The 26,564-nt window shown below is 40.7% G+C and overlaps 1 protein-coding gene across 6 annotated transcripts in view; it reads left to right on the top strand.

Annotated features, from left to right (window-relative positions):
* Window positions 1-26,564, top strand: part of PHACTR2 (phosphatase and actin regulator 2) — a 143,702-nt gene that overhangs the window by 79,269 nt on the left and 37,869 nt on the right. For 4 of the 6 annotated variants that reach the window (XM_071740695.1, XM_071740697.1, XM_071740699.1 and 1 more), the window contains exons 2-3: window positions 15,222-15,389; window positions 25,348-25,428. In XM_071740695.1, coding sequence (XP_071596796.1) covers window positions 15,222-15,389; window positions 25,348-25,428 — 249 coding nt within the window. The remainder of the gene's footprint in view (window positions 1-15,221; window positions 15,390-25,347; window positions 25,429-26,564) is intronic. The other 2 variants (XM_071740696.1, XM_071740698.1) reach the window with 1 other exon arrangement.

Below are 26,564 nucleotides of genomic sequence, written 5' to 3'. Positions count from 1 at the left end.
AGTGATGTCCTTTGTGTGAAGGAGAAGATGGGCCTGCCAGGTCAGGCTGCCCTTGCTTCAGCAGCTGCCATGTGCTGTGCAATGTGATGCACTGGTCCCTTTTTGAGTCCCTCCTAGGGGGGAAATTGTTAGTCCCTCCCAGAGCTCAGCATCCAGCTAGGGTGAACAGCGAGTGCAGGGTCTAAAAATGTTGAATACGTGTGCTTGAGTGTTTGCAGGAATAGGAGGGAGGTTTTGGGAAAATTATAAACCTTTCTTTGAGGCAAGAAAAGTGAGTGAACCCTGTATTTAATTTCCAAAATGTCACAACCACTCCCCTAAGCTTGGGAAAGTTGTTGTCATTTGTTTGTAAGCTGCTTGAAGGCACTTTTCAAAAGAACAATTATTAACCTCTTTCTATTTCAAAACCTGCTCTTACACAAAGCATGCTTCAATGGAGATGGAGTTATACATCAGCTGTGTTCAGCACGACAAAGAGAATTTTCCAGGAAGTATTTTCTGAGGGAGGTAAATTGCCAGGGGCTGCAGGAGGGCCTTCTGCTCCTTCAGTCGAATTTGGAGTTCAACTGGCTTCAAACCACACAGCTGGAGCAGCACTCAGAGGGTGGCTGCAAAGATGTCCTGCCTTGCAGATGTGCATGGGGACAAGGTTAAGTCCCTGGTTACCGGACTGGAGGTGCAGCCCAGTGACATGAAGGTGAGAGCATCCCTCATCAGTGAGCTCTCTGCTTTCTTTTCCCTCCTTTGATCCCCTCAGCAATGCTGTTCTGGGGGATGCTGAATAGAGACCAAAGCAAGCTCAGGCTGCCTAACCCTGGCAAATCCTTGGAGAAAGACTGCTTTGGAAAGACCACCAGTGGAAACTCAGCCTTTGCTCATTTCTCTGTGGGAGAAGCTATCCATGTATTGATTCATAATTTAGTAAGTGGCTAAATAGCCCTTTCTCTCCCTTGCTGAGTGCATCAGCTGCTGGGTGAGTTGCTGAAAGCCCAGGATGAGAGCACAAGAAGCAGTCGGGGCAGGAAAAAACTGCCAGCTGGAATTCCTGAAGTATTCCTGTGGGCTTTCCTAAGGGATGGCTGTCTTTCCCAGGGACTGATGGAAACAAGCTCTCTGTCACACAGTGTTCCCTGTCTAGGAAAACATTTGTTAGTAGTTTATAAAAGAAGACTTTACAGAGTTTAAATAAAGCCAAAGGTGAATCTGGTGAACCCTGATGCTGTGTGTACTTTACTTGGAAAGATTTTGCATTTCTAAAGCTGCTTGGAGTTGCTAGTAGTAGGTGCAAGGCTTGCCAATAATACAAAATTTGAGGAATAGTAAAATTCATGAGCGATCCTAAAATCCTAATAATTATGAGAACATCTTTGACTTCATTCAGTTTTTTTAAAGTAATCATTATAGTGTTTTCATTTCTATTCTGGCTTGTAATTACTGAAGGGCCAAGTACTCTGTTTTACCTTTGCAGTCTTAAGGAACAATTAAAGAAAAAAAAAGCATCTTTTCAATGAAAAATTTTTTTGGGGGGTTTCAAGAGAGACTTTAAGAAAGTATGAAATACAGTGAAGAAGTGTGCCATTCTATACCACTGTCAGCATTAGTGGGACTAAAGTAGGCTAAATTATTCTTGACATCTGTGTTGGGTATTGTACAAAGTAAACAGATCAGTATATTATCTGATTCAGGACCAGCTTGAATACATCTTAATGGTAACTGGAAGGCATAACGTTTCTCATTGGGCTACAATGACTGTTAAGTCCTAATTATGCCTGGCTCAGTAGGAAAAGGAAAAGAAAGGTGTTCCCAGGCAGCAGTGCAGTGGTGCGTGCTGATGTAGCTGGGTGGGCTCAGTTTTCCCCTCCAGGCAAAGAGGCATCACCCCTGGTGCTGTTTTGACACTTTTGCAAGTGTTGTGTGCTGAAGCTAAGTGCTGAATAAATATTGTTAGGCTTTCTGATAATACAGGTCTGAGATCTATTGGCAGGGAGAAAGTGGGGTCTGGTATTTCTTCTGTGGGTAGTAGATTTCCAGCTCAAGGGGTGCTCATCCAGCTCCAGCTAAAACAATTCAGTTTAAACCGGTACATGGAAGTTCAAGTTGGCATTTTATTTTAGCCTACAGGTGACAAAGATATACTTTATGATTGTTCAATGCCCATGAGTAGATGAGAGAGGTATTGAAAAAGGACATGCTGCAAACAAAATCATACGGTCTTTTGGATAGCTAAAAAAATCCTAAAAATGCAACTGAGCAGGTGGCAATGAAAAATCAGAAATCTGTTGTTCAAGCTGTTCACTGTTTCATACTTGGAGATGGAGCAAGACTGTTCTTTATGGTTTCTGTTTGTACAGCCCTTGTCACAAAGAGGTCCTGCTTTATGACTGGCCCTCCTCAGCACTGCCATAATACAGTCATTCATAATTAACAGACAGCAGAGAAGAAGTGGAGGCCTCAAATACAGCATGAGACAAGCAAATGGGGAAATAAAGGTTATCAATTATGTATCTGCTGTATTCATGTTGCTCTCACAGAGTTCTTGTTTTCCCCTGAGAGAAAAATCTGCTGGAGGAACCAAGCATTTTCTCAGTACCTTTTCTGACAACAAGATGACATCTCCCCATCCACAGCCTCCCCAAGCCCTTTATTTTGCCCTTCTTTCCTCCCAGGAGAACTTGATGCTTTCGTTAGTCCTGGACTGGTGCCTGGCTCTAAAAGGAGAGCACTGCTGGGTCTCCTACAGGGAGGTAGATCCTGGTTTCCAACCCCACCTCCATGAGTGTTGGCATCCCCTGCTCACAGCACACTCTCCCTGGCACGGCATCCTGGGATGCTCAGCCAGAGGGGAGCAGCTTTCTTATTTGCCATTTGTTCCAACCAAAACTTTCTTCTTATCCATGCCTCGCTTCTGTAAACACTGATTCCATGGAAAAATTGAAGTTCAAAATGTGTATGAATAAGAGAGTAAGAGCCTTGAAATCTACATAAAGACAGTACTGTAACTGCACGGGGGGTTGCTGTAGTGATCTACAGTGTCACCAGCTTGCTTGACGGCATTACTGTTGCTTGGTTGTGTTGGGAAGGGAACATGCTGGGTTTTAAAGTATAGCTGATTCCCATCACAAATTGCATATAGACCTCTCCCTTCACATGAACGTGCCCCTAAATGTCCGAGTTTAAGCTGGCAAAGGAAGAGGAGTTGTGCTGACAAATATGTCAGCTTGTGCCTGATTTTCCGCACCCCGGCCCTAATAAAGAACAAGATACAGGGAATAAAACAGCTGTTTGCTGTGCAGCCGGAGATGGAGAGAGAAGTGAAACATGATACAGAATAAAAGTCAGCTGCAACTTGGCAGCTCCTATTTCCTCATAGCAAAGAAGATTACTTAGTCTGTATTCAGAATTGTGATGTTACAGGTACAGAGTGAAATTAACAGTTTTTACACACTGTGGTTTGAGCTTTGACAAATTGGCATTTTGAGAAGAACTGTGTTTAAGCATTAATAGTTTCTTCTGAGCATGTTGGAGTTTTATTATTACTGTTTATCCAAGCTGGTATCTAGCAACAAAGACAAACATTTTAAAGGCAGCTAAAAAACTCAACTTAAAAATAAACACAGTTTTCTCTGCAAAGACTGCAGAGCTAATAGCTTGTACAAACATTTGCAATGACAGCAGCACTCAGAAATTTGCTGGTTGGATTTAAAAGTGTCCTTGACTTCCCCAGTGGGGTTCTGAGGCCAGTGGGGCTGCAAAAAGAAACTATTTGCCTCGGGTCTGACTTGCACACATTTGGACAAGTGCAATATGCTGTTTCCTGTACTAGAAAAAAGGTGCTGAAGTGGTGCCAGTATAAAAGAAAATGTTGCTTTTAAAAGGCAGCACAGTGAGCTCTGGGCTGTCCTGTACGGGGGATTTAATTACATGACTGATCAAATTGCTCCTGAGTTGTTTTTTTACATAAATGTTCTGTTACTTCTAGATCAAGAACTCCTTGTTAAAGTACTTAAGCGCAAGGAAGCATTGGGATGGGAGCCCACAAAACCAAACCTGTTCCCAGAAATACTAACATTTTGATTGTGAAAGATTTGGTTCAAGATAATAATAATAAAGGGGAAAGCATTTGTGAAATATTAATACAGAATTGTATTTATCAAAGGTGCTGAGTGGTCTGCAGTGAGGTGGGATAGGATATGGTGAGGTGGTGGGGGGGGAAGCCTCCTTCCACAGTTTCCTGCTTGCGGAAGAAAACAGGGTGTTAGCACTTCAGGCTGTCATTGCTTCGGCACGGGCTGTGTTGAAGGGATCAAGGCATGCTGGAAAAAGGAGCAGCTCTCCTGACTGCTGTCTTTGAGCTCAGCTGCTGGCTGCATGGTAGAAGTCTTCCATCTCTTCCCAAACTTTCTTTCTGCATCTCCTCCTGTCGTGTTCCTGACCTAGCTCCATGGCACATAACCCAGCTTCAGCCTGGTCAGCAGAATTAGTTGCCTGAGCCTCCTGTGTCAGTAGTAGGAGCTGATTTGAGTTTAAAAGCCTATGCAGAAGGTTAATTTTCTTCTGGCTCAGTGAAGTGCTTAAGTGCAGCCTTGGACATGGTCACCAGCGTGGCTGGTTGTTCAGCTGATGTTTCCGCCACAGTGGGGTGAAAAAACACAGGCTGAGATGACTGGAAACCCCCTTGTGTGGGCAGCATCTCAGTCAATCTTGTACACACGTGCTGCCTCCTCCAGCAGTGGCGATGGCTCCTAGGACACATCCAATGAGCTGTGGGGAAATGCCTCTGCCTCTCCTGGTACACCAAAGGAACAGTCAATAGATGCCAGGGGAGGGATCAGCAGCTGGGTCCTTTAGCTGGAGCTGCAGGGCAGGTGAGCTGGTTGTGGAAACAAACCCTGCCTTGGGGTGATGTACATCTCTGGAGGAACCACTCAGCTGAGAGGTGGAGCAGCCCCAAGCATGTAGTTACTTAAGTATGGAGTGGAGATCAACTAGAAAGCATTCCCTGAGGAGCTCTGGCCTCACTTGGACTGTTTTGCTAGGTTTGTGGCTTGGCTCATAGCTTGGGGCATCTGAGAGCGTGCTGGTTCACTCTCTGAAGGCACATGGTCTCCTCAGGGAAATCACAGGTAAGCATCTGGACTTGCCTGGGAATTAGCAGCCTGACAGTACAGGGGCTGCTCAGCAGAGCTTGCACAAGGCTACTAGGTTTGGGTTTGACTTGTGTAATTCAGTTTCCCTTTCCCCAAATTTCTGCAGACTGTATTTCTCATCTTGTCAAGTTTCAGGCAACACCTGGAATGACAGCCGGGCAGTGACATGTCACACCTATTGCTTTGGCTGGCTTGTCAGGGTGAGCTGGCAATGGGGACCAGAGGGGTCTTGGCTTTCTCTCCCAGTTGTCCCTTGCCTGAGAGGGGCTGCTGCTAGGAGAGGACATCCAAGGGCTCCTGCCTTGTTTGGGGCAGACGGAGGGTAACTTTTCTGCTAGCTGGAAAAGTGAGAGCACAGCCAAAGGGTTCCCTGTGACACTCCATGCCTGGTTTTATCTTGCATTGGTGGTTATGTACCTATTAATTACCTCAAAAATATTGTGGTTTTGTTTTGTTTTTTTAAATTCCTGTTTATTACCACACAGGAGAGGAGGGGACACATGCACATGCTCACTTAGATTTATTTTCACACTTCTGTCCAGTATCTGCTGGGAAGTTTAAATGGTTGCCTGTAGATAAAAATATTTGTTGTTACCTAAACTTATAGGTAGTTTTTTTGCCTGTATTAGGGCTATACAGAGAAAGGCAGTACAGGCGTATTCCCAGCTCTGCAATTCTGGGTTTCAGATATGACGTGAAAAATACTGTTACGGAATTTCACTAGATGACTACATGAAGCTTACTTTTAGGTTGAACCACAAAGTTATCAAAAAAAGATCTGTGAACTATAAATAGAAATCTGTACCATTCTATTTAAGAAGATTTAGCCCTTAATATGCTGACACAAGAAGCATTCATTTTCTGTCCTCAGCTGTTCAAAACAGTTTTGTTGCTCTTTTATGAGCCCTGCTTTTGATTGGGTTTTTTCTCTCTTCTCACTGTGCTCTTCTCTCTTACTGTGCCTGGATTTTTTTACCCTGTTTTTGTGGAGAAGTTGCTTGAATCCAGAGTTTGACCTTTGACCTGATGTTTCATATATCTGGGAAATGTAACTGTCTGGAAATTTTCCATTTGCTGTTTTTCTCTCAAGTACTGGGGTTGAGGAAAAAAGAATAAGCAGCCTGCATTAAACCTGTGATCCCTTTCATTCTGGTTAGAGCCAACTGTGTTCATGTGAGAGAGGAGGTAGCAAAAAAGATTTTTGGCCAAATCACTTTCAAACCTGTATAATGGGATTTCTGAGCATTCACTTATTCCTTTCGTAAGAAGCCAAAAAAGATGGAAGTTAAACATTTTAATCAAGGAGGAGGAAGTAGTGCAGGTGTTCTTATAAGGACTGTATGATACCAAAATCTAAATAATTAATTTGCAAACACATGCTTGTGGGTGTGTTACAAGCAAAAAATCAGGTTCTTATTTTTGTTCAGCCCTTAGGCAAACCCCTAGTGTGCTTTGAGACAAGAAGCAGGTGTGAAGAGGGGTGATGTGATTGTAGAGGTACAAGTGCCAGTGCTTAATGCTCTGCAGACCCCTCAAGCTCATGTGCCAGTGGAGATGTAGCAGCCAAGAGCTTTGAGAGGTTCCTGCATGAGAGGTATAATTTGGTTAGACTGGTTAGCTCTGAATAGCTCTACTACTTGTGGTATTTCCAGTGTCTCTATAGAGTCTCTGTAAAACCATAACTTTGCTCTTTTTTTCTGTACAATTAACCAAACAGGAATGAAAACTATAACGTGAAGTAACTGAAGCTGTACAAGTGTGTTACCTGCATTTAGGCTGCATTAGGAAGAAGCAGCTTGTGGTGACTGATGTGACAGTGTGATAGCCTGTCACACAGGCAAACTTGACGAAACAACCAAAAGCACTTAAGTTGATGTGGTTATTGTGACCAGGAAAAAAAGCAGCTCTTAAGGTAACTTCAAAGCAAAGGGGTCCTTTGTGCTTTACTCCAGTAAATCAGCAAGCATGCCTCAAGCCCTGAAGTTAACACTTTTATTTTCTGTTTCTTGTGCAAGGTAATAGGACGCCAAGGTAAAGTCCCCTGCTTGCTTTCTGGGGATCAGTGTCTTGTGGGGTGAGGGCTTCCTACCTGAGAGACAAATAGCTAAACAAGTACTTCTAGGCTCTGAGCAAGTTAGTCCCAGGTGTACAGGTAAGAGAAAGAACTAGAATAAATGCCTGTGGGAAGCAACACCATTGCTTGGGACTTTGCTCATGTTCCTCGTCTGAAGGGGATGGTGTGGCTGGGCATCCCTCTGAGCCACAAGGGGTTTTGTCTGAAATGTGGAGCATCTGTGCTGTTGTTTTCGTGGGGACCTCCTTCACTTGTGTAACAGCACCTGTGCTTTTTGCAGAGCTCATCACAGTCAGGACAGAATATGGCCTTTTGAGCTGAATTTTCCACCCCTTGCAGTGTTTGACTTTCTGCAGCAGGGTAACATTTTGCTTCTGATGAGATGGGAATTACAGGAGTTTAACCTTCAGAAGCCTTTTCTGGACCTTGGCACTGCTGGTCTGTCTGTGACTCTTGACAAGCCACAAGGTGTTTAGGTGTGTTTCCTTTTAGGAACCTGGGGGCATTCAGGCAGTTGTGTCCATTGCTGTGGTGGCTGTGCCAGGAGGGTCCCCTCTGGCTGTTTGAAGGCAGCATCCAGTATCCCTCCAAAGTAGCTGCCACCCAGCCTGTTCATCTCATCACTAGCAGGAGGTCCAATTAACATTTTGCAATATTAGCAGATCCATATGGAAACTACCATTCAGCCGCCTACGTTTGAACTTCAGCTTTTTCCTTTCATTTAATTAAAACACAATCAAGACAATTAGCTCATGACAGAGTTTCCCTAAAGTTAAACTCCAGATGTATGGCAAGGAGAAAGCATTCAGATGCCAATTCATTGTGCTGCTTGGAGGTAGATTATAGCTTTCCCATTTGTTAGTTTATCCACTGGGGATTAGTTGTGTTTTTCCCTTCCAAGTAGAAATTTCAAAGGGATAAAGAAATAACATCTTTCTTTCCATCTGGTTCTGGTCAGAAAAAAATCAATATAACATTACAGAATTTGAGAGATTTATTGAAAATTACACTGATAGTGTGAGAATGACTTCTGGTTTTTAATGACCATGTCAAACATTTTACCATGCAGTCTCTTGATTATTTTTTTTCTCCAGTAAGCTCCACGAATAAGCAGCTTACCATACTCTATAGCAAGTTGATGAGTTATTGTTCCTGTCACTAAATGGGGATAATATACAGCTGCATAAACATGTTGATTTTGTTGGCAGAAAAACCGTAACTTCCAACTCTGTGCCCTTTGTCAAGAATGTATAGAAAATCATAGCACTGTCAGAAGATGTTTTGAGGTCTCAATAAACCAGGAGGACTTTTGTATCCCCTGCCTGCAGGGCGGCTAAGGGCAGTGAGAGGAAGATTAAAAGTAACTGTAGTAGCTAACGGGTACTTAATAAGTATAGAAATCTTTCAGCCCCAAACACACACATCACTTTGAAGTGAAGCCATTGCATCTTCTGTTGGTTTTTTTAATTAATTTATGGTTAGATGTGGCAATGCTCTGAGTCACCTGTATTATAGCAAAAAGTTATCTTCAAGATACCCTGTGAGATACCCAATGCTAGTGAAGGTATTAGGTGCCAGTACTACCACAGTAACTCTGTATCGATGGAGGTACTGGTTCTGTACATTTTCCCCTCTTGATGGTGGTCCCTAGCCATCAGGGGGAGGAGAGGCTGGAGGCAGACTGTACTGTGCTTTGCTTTTCTTGACAAGGACTCAGGGAAAGACTGAGCGGTGCAGGTGGGTGAGTCTTGAGAGGCAAGTGGGTGGGAGAAGGGGCTGCAACATGAAAGGTGCTGCAAGCAGAGGGGTGAGGAAAGAAGAGCACTTGCCACCCTGCCAGTACCATCTTGTATCTAACACCTTCAATTTGAGAAAACAATCCTGTAAATATACATAGCCCAGTGCTCCAGCAAGATTAGATCAGTTGTGGAGGACAGTGCTGGTGAGGGGCATAGAGACTGAGGGAAGAAAAAATGGTTCTGACTAATTGTTCGGAAGATTTAATAGCATTGCAATCCTGTAATACTTTTTTTTTTATTAAGTATGACAAAAAATTGAAGTGATACTGTACATTCTCATTTAAAGTACAGCAATTGTTTATTTGCAGAAGGCCCATATACATCGCATCCATGATGTAAACTTAGCTACCTGAGTACAGCATCACAGTCCTGGTATTCTCTCTCTTGCTTGTGGCTGAATGGCCCCAAAGCTGCTTTCTGCAGAGGATTGTGACTACCACTCCTAGTTAGGGTGTCCCTTCTTTGGTAAGGATAGTAGATTTCAACACTATTTGCTTGGAAAAAGGGAGGAGGCCAAGTCTTCCACCTACCCTATGAATGCTTATTTTGTGGACTTACCCATATCTGAGCATATGGCTGGTGTCAGGCTGATAGCACTATTGGGTTTGTGGCTGAAGTATCCTGGTGTCCTGGCTGCAGCTTGTAGAACTCGCTTAGGCTGACTGCCCAGCCCAGTTGCTGGCTCCTGCTCTGTGCCACAGCCTACTCCTCACCCAGCCCTGACACTTCAGGTGCTTGTAGGATTGTGCTGAAGACTAAATTACTGAAGTGGCCCAGATTAAAAATAGCCTTTTAAAAAAAGGGAAGAGGGCAGAAAGGAGGAGGCATTTTTTTGTTCTCTAATTTTGATCTCTCATTCAGACACCTACTTGCAATGAAGCTCAATGAACAGCTGTAATTTTACAACTTAATGAATAGCATATTTCATTTAGGGTCAGGAATGAGCAGATGGAAGTGCAGAGGAGAAACTTTCTAAGCTGACTTCACCACTCTGCTATGAAACTCCAGTCTGGGATTCTGTTTTACGTACAGAGAAGCAGAGATTTCAGATAATTCTGACGTCATGCTCCTGTACCTTTGGAGGCAGGGAGCAATAGAGCAATAGCACAGCTTTTGACATAGGCATGTAAATTCTGCCTCATTTCTTGTCTTGCTTGTCACTGTAAGTGCCTTTTACTCCAGGACCTCAAGAATCTTTGTGACAAGAGTAAAGTAATTGAATTTCATTTTGTTAGTACTGATTTCAGTGTACGTTACCAGTTTGAAGTCTCTGTAAGACTAAATTAAAATGATTCATGTTTTTCATATCATTTGTTATTGTTGGCCACACAACACAAAACTCCATTTAAATCACCATTCAGATAAGAATGATTAAACAGCAATCTTATAAGACATTCCCTCCTAGATTACAATAAAGTCTTATCTAATAAACTCTTTCTCATTGGAACTAAGTGTGAATGCTGCCTAAAGTGAGAAGGGATCTTAAAACTATTCAGATTTGGTAAAGGATTCTTCTACAGAAAAATCTTTTGAGTAAACTCCTGCTCTAGCTAGCTACTTAATTACTCAGGTTTGACCTTCTTTAAATCATCAGTGGTAGTAAACTAACTATAAGCAAAGAATTTTGATCTGTTAACTATTAGAATGGTTCTACTAGGAAAAGAACAACATAAGGACATCATGGGGTGAGGTTTTTTTCCCTGTGTATCTTGTCTTATTCATCGCATTCAGTCATAAGGTTAGGTTCTTCTACTGGCATTCCACTTTCACAGCCAAGAGTAAAAGTACACAAGGTAGAAATACAGAACAATTTATGGCATAAATGTGGCCCTCTTTTTCTAATAATGACTTTTCTTCAAGTCAAGGAAGTCATGAAGAAATGGTCTTACCGTGTTCCAGCTCACAAGGCCTGGAACCAGCACAGTCACAGCTATTTACTTCAGAGGAATTTGTATTAGGCATGCTTGATGTGCTCTGATGAATTTTTTTTGTAGTATTGTGGTTTTGTAATGTTAGTTACAAGTTCTTACCTGAAGAAGGTGGTTTGTATGTGTCAGTGCTGACATGAGCAGCTCAGTGCCGAAGTGTACTGTGCTCCGGGAAAACTGTGGTGAATTCACACACCTGCATTAGCCACACAGCATCTCTAAAGATTGTTTACAGCAGAAAAGTGCCTCCTAGGCAGAGACAGAGATCAGCCATGCTTGATGCAAGCAGCCTTCTGAGGATAAGATGTGTTGAGGCATTTCCATCCTAGGGTGTTTGTGAGAAAGTCAGGCTCATCCGTAAACTAATCAAATCATTGCTGGCTGCCCACAGGCTTGAAGAGAGGCTGTCCTTTTCATCTCCCTCATTTAGCTCATGGCTTGTGCCAGCATGATTTGGCTTCACAGTGTCACAGTTGGTGTTGTTGGTCTTCTACAGCAGGAGCTCCTCTTTCAATGACATCAATGTGCGTAATTCGTACACTTACCTTTTACCCTTCTTATGTATGCTTTTCATCCTTCAGATGTAAAATCTGTATTTAGGGCAAAAAACTGGGGTATAATAACACAAATATGCAGGTAGCATAGTCAGAAGTCCTAATATCAAACTTAATAATGATATTTATTGAAGGCAAGGAAGTGACTCACTGGCTTTTTTAAGATGGTGGGAAGAAGGCAGGACTTCAAAACACTGCACAAATAAAAGAATATCACATGTGAACAAGCTCCTCTAATCTTGGAAAGCTAAGATGTTTCCTTTCATCTCAGGGAATATGTGTAACTTTCCTAATGATTAATAGAAGGTACATAAGCTCTCCGAGGTGAAAAATGCACTGCTTTATCCTTTAATAGTACATGACCTGTAAAGCAAACAGTCTAAATCTTAAACACCATTTTCCTGCTGAGTGTCTCAAAGATGAGGAATAAGAGCTTTGAAAAGATCTTTCCATAAATGCTCTGGAATGTCATTGCTGAAATTGGTTCTTTCCTAGGCAGTTTATTAATTGGTAAAATGTGTTACCTTATGATTGCTTTTGAATATAAATCCAAGAAATGTTATTTTGTCTTAGTTTATTTCTGAAATCAAACTGTGATGTTTAGCCATGCTTATTTCTCCTTTCCAGGTACATGTTTGGGTCCTTTTTTTTAAATGAAGGAACCGGTACAAAGTCAGTGGTTTGGTTTTGAAGTCCTGCCTTCTTCCCAGTTGTAAATACTCATTAGATAAATCAACTCCACAGCTCCTATTGTCAGAAGGTGTTAATGATGAATCCTGTTTTCAAAAGTTGCAGTCTTCCCAAGCAGCTTCTTCACCACTAACAGATCCCTTTTTTCTTATGTTAGCTTATTTGAAGCAAGCAACTTTCTTTAGCTAGGATGAATGTCATTATTTGAGATTTAAGTATTTTCAGCAGAGGGCAGAGCAGGGACTGATGCAGGTCCATGTTTCTCTGCAGAGGGCTGTTGGAGCCATAATCCTTCTTCATTCCTGCTGGTAGGCACTAGAGGAAAAAAATTTAGATGAGGTTTTTGTGAAAGTGGTTGCCCACAACAGACTGGACTCCATGACCCTGGACGATTTGAAAGGACCTATCTTTATAAAGACCATGCTGTCTTTCACCAGGGTGCAGGCTCTTCACATCAATAATCCAGCCTTTTTAAGATGGTGGAGAGAAGAACATGAGGCTTGTTCTGCTGCCTCCAAGGAGCAGATAGCCTTTCACTCTAATGAGCTGATGGACTGCCTGTGCCAGTGAGATAATGCTTGGCTCTGGTCCCAGGACAAAACTCTTCAGCCACCAAATCCTGCTCTCTTTTCTTTAGCACTTCACTTCTGAATCTTTGGATTTACTGGCACGGATTTCACAGAGTAGCTGTCTCTTTCCAGATCCCTTTGCACCGTGGGAATCCTGATTGGGAAGTCACTCAGTCCAGTTCTTCACTCAGAGCAGAGCTATTACTGACAGCTCAGCTCAGACCTCGCTCACCAGGCTGAGCCTCCAGAACCTCCCAAGACCTGCTCCAGTGCTTTGCCCCTCACCTCCTGGAAGTGCTTTCCTCTCATCTTTCCAGCCACGAGCTGTGGCCCGTGCCCTGTCTGGAACTGCCCATTCAGCTGTGGCCGTGCCCATTATCATCTGGAACTGATAAAATAAATTTAGCCTCTAATCTTTGTAGCTACCCTCACAGCGAATCTATTTCTCCCATAGAACCAGTTTCCAGCAGAGGCTTCTGTATTCCATCAGGGATTGTACAACAGAGGCAGTGTCTGCAAGCCTAGTGCTATCCCTGATTCCAGGTGATGCACCCCTGCAGAGGTCCTTCTGCTGTCCCATGCTTCTGTCTTTCTGTAGAGCTGCTTGGAGGTGTGCCTGGAGTGCTCATCCCCACCTCTGCCCTGGCTTCTCAGGGTCTGTTGAGTGACAACTGGTTTGTTTAAAGGGTTTCAGCTTAACCCTCCCTAAAGATCACCCTGGTATGTCCTCTAGGATGCACAAGTGAGGAAGCTAGGGTTTGTACTTGTGCAGGGGGTAGGTGTATCCAGCTCCTTACCAAAAATCTTGGCTTTTTAAATTTAAAGTCCATTCACATGGCTTCCTTCCATCTTATCTCCATGTTACAGACCAGAAAGTACCCAAGGAAAACACTTAAATAAAAGCTTTAAATATCAGTGCATCTGAATAACAGTAATTTGTCCTGGAGATGTTTCCCATCTCTCTGGCAGTACAGTTTATTACATTTTATGGCATACTCAGGTTTATTGATTTAAATGCCGTAATTTTTATACAAATTTATCTCTGGTTTTAACTTAATAGATTTCAATGAAGTTATACAACAGATCTTTTTTACCCAGTACTTTATTTTAAAGCACTGGAAGTAAAGTTTCTTGGACACTGATTGCATTACATCAGCTTTCTCGCAGAAAAGATTTTTTTTTTTTTTTTTAGCATCCTGGATCAATCTAAAGTCAAGGACAAATATAGGACTCATTAAATGCCATTTGTCTGAGAAACAGAATAATAAGATTGCACCATGATGTTATGTGTCTGAATATGTATCTCTTTAGCAGCTAGGACACAGGACCAGGATTCAGGAAGCCATTTGGCAAACATAAAATTAAGCATTTAACAATTTTGCTCTTCATATTTTCCATCTGTAAAATGGGAACAGTGATATTTCCTTCTTTGAATAGAACTTTTTGATTTAATGATCTATGATTATCATTATTACTGTTGACAGTGGCATCAACTCTCTTCCGAATTGGTTATAATTAGAATGTTTAGATGAATGAAAGCAATTGCAGAGCCCTTATGCTGCAAACATTTAATCCTGTGATTAATTTTATGTACGTAAGGAAATGCTTCGGTGAAGCTGCTCACATGAATAAAATTAAGCACATTTGAAGTGTTTGTAGGATCATGAACAGAAGGCTCTAAGAAACTTCAGTTCTGAAATAGATAATAGTAGACTTCTCAGGGAGGTTTCTGGGAGAAGTATATTAACTGGATGCATGTTGTGGAATGTGTCTTAATTTGGCTCACAAAACTTGACATTACGGCAATCAATAATAAATATTGGTTTCACATCACTCAATATGTTTTTGCTGAGAAGTAATCCTTCTTTAAATTTTGGCTGCAGCTCAAAAGCGTATTGTTAAATATATTTTGTTAATAAGAAGCCTGACTTAGGTCAGGCTGTGCTGTGCATGACTCATTACCAGGGATATCAAACAGACCTATTTCCACTCAGCTGCCAGAACAGTTAACTGTAGGGCTTATTTAAGATAGAATTCGTTTTGCTCTAAAGAAATAGCTTTATGTTTTTATACTGCAGGGGTTTCGTTTTCTGTATGATGACAGCTAGTTATTCAGCTTCAGCAAAGATAAGGAAAAAGTCACCCGAATATGTGTTGAAAGAAATTCTGCAGTGGTGCTGAACAACTGTAGAAACATACAGAGTGCCAGATGCAAGCTGTGGGTGCTGGGCTGCTGCAGCTGAGGTGCTGAGCAGCAGTGATGCCCAGGGCTAGCTTAGGTGGGGACTGGCTTGTGTGACCACAGCCTGCAATCCGAAGCCCTTTGGCTGCCTTCTGGAACAGGAGAAATATGGACATGCAGCCTTCTGCAGTCCGATAGAGAAGTTCATCTGTATGGTGCCATTTGTTTTTTTTTTCCATCCTTCATTTACCTTTGCTTTTCTTTTCTTCTTTATACAGTTGATGGTTTGGATAAGGCTTCAATCGCTAACTCAGATGGACCAGCCCCAGGATCCCAAACTCCCCCCTTCAAGAGGAAGGGAAAACTCTCCACCATTGGCAAAATCTTTAAACCTTGGAAATGGCGGAAGAAGAAGACAAGTGACAAATTCAGGGAAACGTCAGCAGGTATGTCTGTGGCCCCTTGGTGGCAAGTAGTAGAAAACACTGTGATGGCTGTGCAGAGTAATATTTGAAAAGCTCTTAGAACTTATTAGATGGCAAGAACTACTGTTCGATCCTTGATGAGGAAAAACCTAACTTAGTTCATCTTCTATCCTGAACCTGTCACCAAAATTATACAATTCATTTGTTTGATATTCACTTTGTATAATGTTCTTTTGGTATTGACAGTGGTCTTTTTTTTAACTAAGAAACACTAGGCTCTGAGGATATTACATATCCTCAAATATGTTTTAAATGTCTCTATGTTCTTCTAATAGTCAGTGACTTGGATGGTGAAACAAACATTGCCTTCATGGGGACAGAGTATTGTTCTGTTCAGAGGAAAGAAGTAGATGTGGCTGTGCCCAGCAGAAGAAAAGTATCAGCTCTACAACTACTGCCTCCACATAGGCTTCTCTGCCTCTTCTCTCCCCTGTTGGCAAGGCTTGAAGAATGGTCTGAAATAAATTGGTGTGATTTAAGTATGTTTCTTCTGGAAAAGAGGACTGAAGGCTGGGGCTCAGTTAGCTAAACACAGTTGCTTGGTGCCACCTGAGATGCTCTCCTGGGAGGTTCTGCATTGTATTTGCCACCCCCATGCAATCATCTCAAATGCCCTGGGGCATCTCAAGTGGCTGTAGACACCCACATTTAGGGAACTGAATGCCACCCTGCATATATGTCTGTGTCTCTGTGTGTTACAGCTCTGGCCAAGATTTCTTCAGAAAAATCCCAAACTTCTGTTTTGGGATTCAGGCATTTGATGTTGCGCTTTTCTAAACTGATCCTAATCAGAGTCCAGGGGGAATGTATGAGGTCATCAGATTCATTCCCACTGTGCAAGCCCTCTATTTACTCTCACAGGTTACTCTAGGCAATAAAACCAATACTAATCTCCTAAAGTGTCCTCTCTAGGCTCTCCTGAACTCTTAGGAGTACACTGCTTGACTTTTTAAACTGGTAGTGACCCCTGAAAATTGCAGCAAGGAACAATTTGAGTTTATTTACATACTTTATTTATACAAAAGGAAAAAAGCCATCTTCTGTTGGGTTTTCTTTATTCCAGGTACCAACTAAATCTTTAGACAAGGATTCTGAAATCTCCAAGTCCTTCTCTCAGTCTCTCATTTTTAAAAATTTTCTCAGGTACCCTGCAACAAAACACTCACAATTTCTTCCTGTGCTGCAGTCAAAAAACGTCCCCTCTCTGATACATGCTTCATTGTTTCCAGTTTTCTTCAGCTTCCTTAGTACTTCTGTCATATTGCTAGAGCAAATTTATTTCTAGTTAATTATTCCTGAATATTCTGCAGCTACTGTTGGACTGTTACGTGATTTTATATGCAGTGAATTCAGAATAATCTCTGTTCATAAGATGTTTATACAGAGATTCCCCAAACTGTCACAACATATTAGCATTTGTTAAATTATTATGCTATTGAATAATAATGTGTGTGTCATTTTGCAGTTGTTTCTTACAAATTAGTATCTGATAGATTCATGTTACATACAGTAGGTCTTATGTTGTACTGTCTTTTTTTAGAGGGCCTCAGTGTAGTCTTACAACCATGACACAGCAGTTCTTGTAATGCCAAGGTTAAGCATGTGTTCATATTTCTTTTACAAAAGGAGGAAATTAGACACAAAGAAATTAAGGTCAGCATTTCCAAAAGCTCCTACTTCATTCCTTGCTTGTACTTAATTTTTCTGTCTTGTTTATTATGTTGTGGTCCCTAAAGCCCTTTCAGGGTTGTGGAAAACCCATGGTTCCCATTGGCACTGACTTCAAATGGAGTTTTTCAGGACAATTTCTCTTAAAGTGAGCACCTGAAAAATGGAGTTACCTAACAGTAGGTGTGATGGACAGAAAACAAATAATTTCAAAATTGTAATGGAAATCAAGCTTTAAAATTATGCTCTAGATACCAATAGATACTTGGAGTAAAAAATAACCTTTTTCAAGGGCTGTATAGCTACACTAGTTGGTGATTAAGAGTTATTTCTCTCCCTGAACCTTGCTGCATTTATACACCTAGACCATCTGAGTTAAGGTACTATTATATTACAGCAGAGTTTGTGTAATGTTTTACGTTCTGAGTCTCATTGCCACTCTGTGCTCCCAGTGCATAGCTGTATATATATTACTCTTAAAAAAGAGGTAATTATTGGGAAGCAGTGTCCATCTTAACTACCTCAAAACTGATTTTCAGGTGATAATTTGTCATCCTAGTTCTCTTATCTGTGTCTGTTTTGTGATGAGCAGATCACAAGCCTGATCTAGCTAAAAACAAGTCCTGCATAACACAGCAAAAATAAGTTTTTAGTTTCTGCAAAGGTTGCCACTTGGATTTGTGTCCTAGTATTGTAATTACTATCAATAAAGCATGCTGAAGGAGGGCAAAAAACCAAAGCCACTCCTTTGGATGACTTCTTAAAATTTAGACAACCTGATTTTTTGAATTTCAGCTGTTGTTTTGCAGCACTGCCTTTCAGGTCTGGAATCCAAAAGATTAATACAGACCTCTTTTGGGTTTTTTTTTTCAAAATTAAAGCTTTATTTTGTGATCAGCCTTCTCTTGAAAATGGAGAGCACCAGTGTGCAAACAGAAATGCATAAAAGTTAGAGGAATTTGAACCACAAATTGGAAGAAGAACAACAAAGATGGTGTTGAGAAATAAGTATAGCCTATAGATCCTGTGGGTTTGTCCATCTTGCTACACTGTAACATTTTATTTATTTGGGTGGAATTATACAAATGTAGTGACATAGCAATTCAATTTCAGGTTTTCAAAACCTGTGTTGTATTCAAACTTGTATAACGTTCAGTGTATCAGCATGTATTCCTGTGTCCCAGTTTATTTGCAATTCGTCAACCATGGCAATATTTAATCTTTTTTTAAATTTTTTCCCCCTTAAAGTGAAACTTCAAATGTTATGTGATATCTGAAAATTTTGACATTGACCTCAAAAGAACAGGCAAGACTGGTTCTCTAAGCTGGGGAAATAAAAATAAAGTAAATATGCATTATATGAGTTATAAGAGTTCTAAAAGTAAATTAAGGGTTTCCAAATTATTCTCCCTCTAAATTTCACATGAGAGCTTTACCTTGTGTCTCTTTAAAATGTAACCTACGAATTCAGATATTTGACTTTATGAAAGTGGCACAAGAATAGTTCCCAGAATTTTTATGTTGAGAGAGTATATGTAAGTATTGACTAATCACAGAGTGAAGATAGAAGATATGGAGTACATATTCAAGGCAAATGTAGTGTATAGTCTTGCTTAGGGGTTATTGCTGTTTACCTTCCTATCTTTGTAAGAGATAGATGTTTTCTCCCAAGCCTGGCTGTACTTTCTGAGCTGTGTTAGTGGCCTGTTGTGGACTAGACACACCTTTCACTCATTCTGGTAGCACAGTACCTGCTGTTCGTAGGATTGAAGCAGAGGTAGTAATTTATGTGTTGACTTCCAGTGTCCTCCTGCACTTCCTCCTCAGTCTTGGCCAGATGTGCAGACGACCTCCCCAGATATTTCTCTATCAGGACTAGTAGGAGTAAATTGTACTGTTCTGCAGCCCTAACCATAAGAGTTTGTGTCCCCAGAAATCTCAAAAAACAGACAGGATGCTGGCCCCAGCTGCATCATGAATAATCTGTAGCTTTTCTGGGTAAATCAGGTTAGCTTGCAGTGAAAGCATATCTTTATATGCTGTCAGGAAGCCCCTGAGCTATAGACAGATAATTTTTTTTTAACTCTATGTATGGAAGATATGTATGGAATACACATTTGTGTATGTGTTTCTTGCGAGGCTGGAATTTGGAATAAAACCTAGTTTGGATTGCATTCATCCTACCTTAGACGTCAGGAGAGAGGGTAATTAAAAAATGTTATCCCTGTATTTCTTGAGGAAACAGACCCAGGACCAGTGGAGACCAAGAAGATCCATTTACTTAGAGAGTTGCCCTTGGCTCCATGCTGACTGACACAGCAGAAGAAACTTGCTTATTGAACTTTGGAAAGAAATGGAAAAACATCCATACAAAATAAAAATCCTACAGGAAATCCTTTTCCTCAGACTACTTAATCAGAAATGTATTTACATTGCAGAACAGGGTATGTGTATGTACTAAAGTATGCGTGCATCTTACGTGCAGGAAGCCCATTTCCTGGCTTGAGACCATGGGACACAGTATGATGATTGTCACATTTACTGCCTATTCTCTTTATGAAGGCTACAACTTGATAAATCTGTATGCAGCTGAAGAAAGAGTTCCTTCTAAGACAGAATGCAGGCTATTGGAAAGATCTCTTACTGCTTTATCTGGCTTTTCAATAGGCTTTTGAAATAGGTTCTTGCTACAGCTTTGCCAGGGCATGTGCCATGCAGTGCTTTGACAAAATCTCATGTGACTCTCTTGTGCTAGCAACCAAAAGATGTTCACAAACAGTGAATGCCACAAACATTAAAAAAGGAAGACTAGATGTGGAAGTATTTATGGGAATGGAGGTTTGGATTTTTTTCCTTTAGTAACATATTTTCTGTGCTCTATCTCATAAAATCTGTTCTCTGGGCACTGGTTGGATACTTTCTGCCTAGAGGGCTTTCAAAATTAAGTAAAAACAAACAGAAAATGGCATTTCTCCCCTCTGCAATGTTTTGCTGTGAAGGAAAAGAAGGCAGCAGTTTGTATCTTGGCACAAAGCAGATGCCACTTCAAAGCTCCGCTGCGAGAGTATACACAAACAGGGAGCAAAAAGCAATTTTAGCTATTACTTGGTCAGAGAAAAAGTAAAAATCTGAATTCTCTCAAGCTTCTCTTGGAAGAGCACAACTAAAGATTGAAGAATATCCAGAATCTCAGAGCACTCAAGTCAGAGAATGGATTTTAAAGACTGCCTGTGGTTTCTAGCTGCTGAATACCAGTAAGCAGTCTCTTTTGAGAAGGTAGGGAGGGATTGAAACTGCTTTTTGAGGTAGCTGTCCTTATGATTAGTGTTACTGTTATTTGCTTTTGACTAAAAATGCAAATATTTGTGGGATCCCTTGGACAAGTAAGTTGTACTCAAGTAAATGAGGGCTGCATAGAGTGTCATAAATTCACACACGTGCTGACAATTACACCTAAAATTAGGGCAAGCTTTGGTTTGACTGCAGTAGGGGAAGGATTTTGACGTGGGATTTTTTTGAGTCTGCAGGAGCATGCTTATGGTCCTCAGGGCAAGGGAGGTGATTCTGCTCCTTTACTTTGCTCTGGTGAGACAGCTCCTGGAGTTCTGTGTCTGGCTCTGGAGACAGCACGGGAAGGCCATGGAGCTGCCCAGAGGAGGGGCATGAAGATGATCAGGAGGTTGGAGGAGCTCTCCTGTGAAGGCAGCAGAGAGAGGTGGGCTTGTTCAGCCTGGAGAAGGCTCCAGGGAGGTGTTAGAGCAGCCTTTCAGTACCTGAAGAAGTACTTAGAAGAAGGGTGGGGACAGACTTTTTAGCAGGGCCTGTGATTATAGGACAAGGGGTAATGGTTTTAAAATAAAAGAGGGAAGATTCAGACTGGGTATAAGGAGGAAATATTATACAACAAGGATGGTGAAACACTGGAACAGATTGCTCAGAGAGGTGGTAGATGCTTCATCCTTGGAAGGTCAGGTTGGACAGGGCTCCAAGCAACCTGGTCTAGTTTAAGGTGTCTCTGCTCACTGCAGGAATTCTTTACCTTTAGCAGTCCCTTCCAATCCAAATTATTCTATGATTCTATTGATGTCTGAAAGTGGAGCAAACCTCACCTCAGTCCTTCGCAGCAGCCATGGGTTGATAACCAATTACACTCACAGTCAGGACTGATTTGTGTGTCTGTTTGATCTCAATATATACATGTATACAGATGGAGAAATTCTTATTTCCATTTTACTATTGCTTAATGTTGTTAACAATATGTTGATGTTGAAATGTTATATATTCACAATTTTGTACATACACATATATATCTATATGTCATACATCACACACATATGTTAACATATCTAATCACATAAATATATGCACACACACATTATTATATACACATATAACAGATAAGATTTGTAGTAATAAGATCAGCTTAGGGATGTCCACACTATGATGGTACAGCTAACAGTATTTATCATAAATTTGTTCCAGGATAGTACTAGTTACACACTCCTGAGTGAGGAATAGATAATAATTTGTAAGATGAGAAATTGCAGAAACAGTGACCAGCAGGAACAGAGACAAAGATGTTCTTATGAGAGAAGAGAATGGGTAGCATCTTGTGGCAAGTTCTCCTTGAGAGGTAGGGCTGCAAACCAAAGATAAGAAGTTTAAACTTCTTCAAGTGAAGGAGAAAGACCCAGATGATGAAGTTATGGCAGAGGTGGTGAGTGGAGAGACCCTGCCAGGTGGGACAGTAGTGGAAGCACCAAACTGCAGTCCTCTCCTTGTACTGAACTCAGGAGACTGAACTATTTCTAAGGTGGCAAATAGTGACACCCATCTGAGGTGACAGATGATAACTGTTTCTGCAGTTGTCTGTTCATAAACTCAGCAGCAGATAGCCAATATTAATAGCTTTGCTTCTGCTGTGTATGTATTTTGAGCTGTAAATAGGCAATTCCTATGCTTTGTGTTGTTTGTTTGATCACAATTTCAGTGTAGGAAATTTCATCTGAAAAGGTACCTCAAATTAAGCACTTCACAAATGCAGCATCTTTGGTAGTGTGCCATAAATTGCCCATCTCTGTAGTGATGATAAGACCTTTGCATATCTCACATAGGTGTCAAGGAGAAAAACATGTGCCTGGTTCACTCAGTTGCTGAGGTGACATTTGGGAAAACTGAAGAGTTTTCTATTCAAATTAAGGTTTAAGTTGTTCCTCTAATGAGATCTGGTTAAATTAGAAGGTAAGGTTAAAAATTTAGGCATAGGAATGGCTTATTGAACATAGTGCAGTCTGTATCATGAATGGGGTAGGGGTGGCAAAATTAGAATATAAAAAAAGCAAATAAAAGCTCTACCGTCTACACACCCATCCACTGTCATTCAAAAATTTCCTGCCTTCTGAATACTTGACTCTGTAACTCTCTTATTTTAAGAATTTATTGAAATGTGACAGTTGCCAAATTTAATTGTTTTGGCTGAGACCCTTAAAGCTCAGTGCAGTTGGACTGTGATAACTGAAATACTTGACTGTGTAAATATGAATTTTATTGCATAGTCCAAAGTCTGTAGCAAACAATAAATTGTAATGATGAGTCCACCTTAGCTAAGCAGGACCCAATATAGGTTCATAAGTGGACAGCTTACTCATCCTCTTATACAAAAGGAAAGTAATATTGTTCACTTTGATTTGAATTAAAATTCTGCCTTTTTCATTGTAGAAATTAAAATTATGACACTCATAGTGAATACTAGCATTTCTAATGTTCTTTTCATGGGCCAAATAATACTTTAAATATATTAGCTTTTCAGCTGAATCAACTGAGCTTAATCAGTTTATATAAAAACATTGCTCATGGCTAGCATTTTAGATTGATGGAGGATTGGGACTTAAGCTTCTTACCTATTAATGTATTTTCTAATCTGTGAAACGGAGATAATTACGTCCAAGGGATGTTACGAAACCTGTGTAATGCTAATAAAATGCTTGGAAGTCTTCCAGTGAAAGTGTAAGGGGTTAATGTCTTTTAATGCCAATTGACATTTTCCATGATAATTAATTCAGTGCAGTTGTTAATTCAGTGTTGTAGAACCGAAAAAATACACCATCCTGAAAACTAGAGAGACATTGATGAAGGGTCTTAGTCAATGTTCTTGAAATTGAGGGAAAGATCATCATTGTTTTCAAGTGGTATTGGATTAAGTCCTGCAAATAAACATGTGAGATATCATCTCATTCCACTGTCCCCAAGGAGACAGATGTAAAAAGGAAGCAGAGAGAAAAAATAATAGGAAGTAGATAATTGTTGTAAAGCTGAAGTAATAGTAAGAGAATCTATACATTCACCTACATGAAAAACTCTTTTCAAGAATAGGGCATACCATGTTTGCCATGCCAGTAACATGTGTGTCATGAAGTTGCAAGGATCATAGCTTAAAAAAATAATGGGGAAAAATTCTAAGAGCTCCTGCATAATTTAGGATTGGGACCCAAGGCTGTCTAACCTGATCTGAGTTCAGGCTGCCACACTCTCCCCACGGAGGGTGGATTACTGTGAGTGTCTGCAGCCACACTCACAGGGGTTCCTTTATATTGCCAGATGTGATCTGAATGCCATGAAGTTTTGACCTTTAATAGACAGATTCCACCAAATACCTGAGTGTACAAACACAGACTCAGATATTCTTGTGGCTGTACCGTGTGCATTCATGATCTGTTGATCTCACGGGCATATGTAGCTTTAATGGGGCCAGTCAGCATGGTTACTGCCCCCAGTTCTTCTGCCAGGACTTGGTGCTTTTTTGGTAGGGAAATGTAGCTCGTGTGGAATGCTTGTTGAATCCCCTCACTTCACAGCGTGAGAAATAAGTCTTGCTCTGTGTTTGAAAAGCATAGAATCTGCTTCATCTTCTGTTCAGCCATCGTCTTCCCTGCCAGAGAAGGGGAGTGGGAAGCCATGAGCAGCAACACCTTCAGTTCAGGCTCCTGATGCCTTCAGCCAGCCTGGTTCTGAGTCAGCAGCTGGGGTTACCTGCTGAGGGGAAAAATGTTGTCAGCTGCTATGTCTGGAGGGTAAATTTCTCAGAAGAGCCAACCAAGCTGCCTCTCTTTATGCCTTCACAGGAGACATCTTTTCACCGTATGCTTGCTCGCTCCAACTGGGCTGGCACAAGTGAGATTGAGAATACTCCTGCAATATTTAATCTGCATACATCAATTAGTCTGGCCCTAGAGATTAATTGGATTGCCAGAGTGTTTCAATTAGTTGAGGAGATAAGTAATTCTGCCCCATAGCATTAACAGGATGAAGGCTACCATGACTTTGCTCCACATTCCCTCAGATTGAGCTCCAAACATCACATGGGTTTTAATGCCTGTATGTAAACAGAATTAGGATGGGAGATTAAGTTCTCCTGAAAGTGAAGACAGGCTTTCACAAGTGATACTCACATTTTATGGACTGTGCACCATGGTTCTACAAATCATTACAACAGCCTTCCAGACCACTGACCAAAATTGTGTTGGTTTGGGTGTGGAGTGGGGAGTTATTCTATTTTGCCATCTGTAAATGCTTTTCCCTGTAAAACTACTTAGCATTTTTCCCATGGGAAATAAACATAGTAATTAAAATGTTTCATGTCACAGTCTTTTGTTTTGTTTTTGGTTTTTTTGTTGTTGTTGTAGGCAGTGTTTTTTTAAGCTAAAACTAAGATGCTGCATTTTTTTTCCGTGAAAGCCAACCACCCTGGATGAGAATGATGTTCCCTTGTATGACACAACTGTATAGCTTCTGTTTAAGGCTTGGTTTTTTTCCTTTAAAACAGTTTGTATGTCATAAAGGCTACTCTTTGAGTTGCTTGCTCTGAGAAGGAGTTGCTTCCCAACTCAAAATATCTACAAAGCAGATGGAGGTATCACCAGCTGAGCTACTCATTCCTGTCAATAGTAAAGAGGTTCTCTTAAGTATTAAATGCCTATGCTAGGGTAAGTTCTATTTCACTCTTGAGGAACCTCTTTCCATTGACTGTAAATGAAGCTTCAGGGAGCTTTGCTCAGCTGAAGGCACTGGATCAGACAGATCTTCTCTTCTGTGCCTGAAATTGTGGGATGATCTGAGTGTGAAAATCAGACCACTTCTCCTGCAGAATCAGAGGAAACAAGATTTCTCAGGGTTTCTTTAAAATAAAATGTTTTTCTACATCAGCAGCAGCAGTACAAGAATAAATCTATTCTTAACTGTGCTTTTTCTTTAGTGTTGGAAAGGAAGATTTCGACAAGACAAAGCAGAGAGGAGCTGATAAGACGGGGAGTGCTGAAGGAAATGCCTGAGCAAGGTGATAACATGTTACCTAGAATTTAGCTCCTAAGTGCTAATAATGGATGGTAAAGCCACTATTGCTTGTTTCTGTATAGTATAAATAGGTATGAGGAGACAAAGCTGAGGAATGTGAGAATTTACTTGAGATTTGTGTTCTGTAACTGCTCCTGGCATAGGTACATCTTCCAGCTCCTTCCTCAAGGATTTTTCTCCCTGTGGTTCCTACTTACTGTTTGCCAGATTTTTTTTTTTTTTTTTTTTTTTAATGATTAACCTATTTTTTGAGCCAAGGTCTGCTGTCTAAACAACTGGAGTATAATATGAGAAATTCGAGCAGAAAAATTAGAGGCTTTGAGACCCCAAGAAAATCAATAGCTGCCATTACACTATCTAAAAGTACCAGTGCTGGGATCATACAGATCCCACAGACCACATTCATAAATAGTACAAACATAAAACTGTGGTGAGACACCATTTGTTTCAAAATGCTGTAAGATTTAGTAACTGGTATTAACCAGAATTTATGTTTAAAAAAAGCATGAATAATTGATGGCTGACACCTCTGTGCTACATCTGATTATGTTTCTACTGATACCCTTTTTAATACTCTTGATTTTCTATAAATCAAGAGCAAATAAAAGACAGGAGACTGAAATAATTTTATGTAGCTTATAAATAAACCATTAATCATTTTATCAAGGAGTCTAAGCGTTCCATTATTTCCAAAAAATATTTTTTGCCTAGAGCTTGTGTTACTCTGCCTGAGCTGAAGAATCACAAAAGTATCATTGAGTATGTTTAGTAACATATGCATTGATATTTAGAAGGGCTTATTTGTTGACATGTGAAGTCACTTGTCTTTACAGTGTTTTGCTAGTTGCCAGGCTATGACATTCAGCATAGCTGGCTTCTGAATTTTTTTTTAAGTCTTAGATTTTAAGTCTTAGACTTAAAAGAAGAAATGCAAAGTCACCATACCTCAGTTTGTCCATCTGTGAATTTGTTTGCTCCATGCTTTACTGGGGAGCTTTGACTTTGTTCATTGATCGTTGTAAGTGGCATTTAGACTAACATTTCATGAAATGCATTGATATTTCAGGTTGATGACTAACAGTCTGAACATAAATACCATAATTTGTACTAAAAGTGTGT

This window comes from Heliangelus exortis, chromosome 3, assembly GCF_036169615.1.
Source record: "Heliangelus exortis chromosome 3, bHelExo1.hap1, whole genome shotgun sequence".
Classification (NCBI taxonomy): Eukaryota; Metazoa; Chordata; class Aves; order Apodiformes; family Trochilidae; genus Heliangelus; species Heliangelus exortis.
Note: the sequence above shows the minus strand (reverse complement) of the source record. Positions and strands in the feature narration are given on the sequence as shown.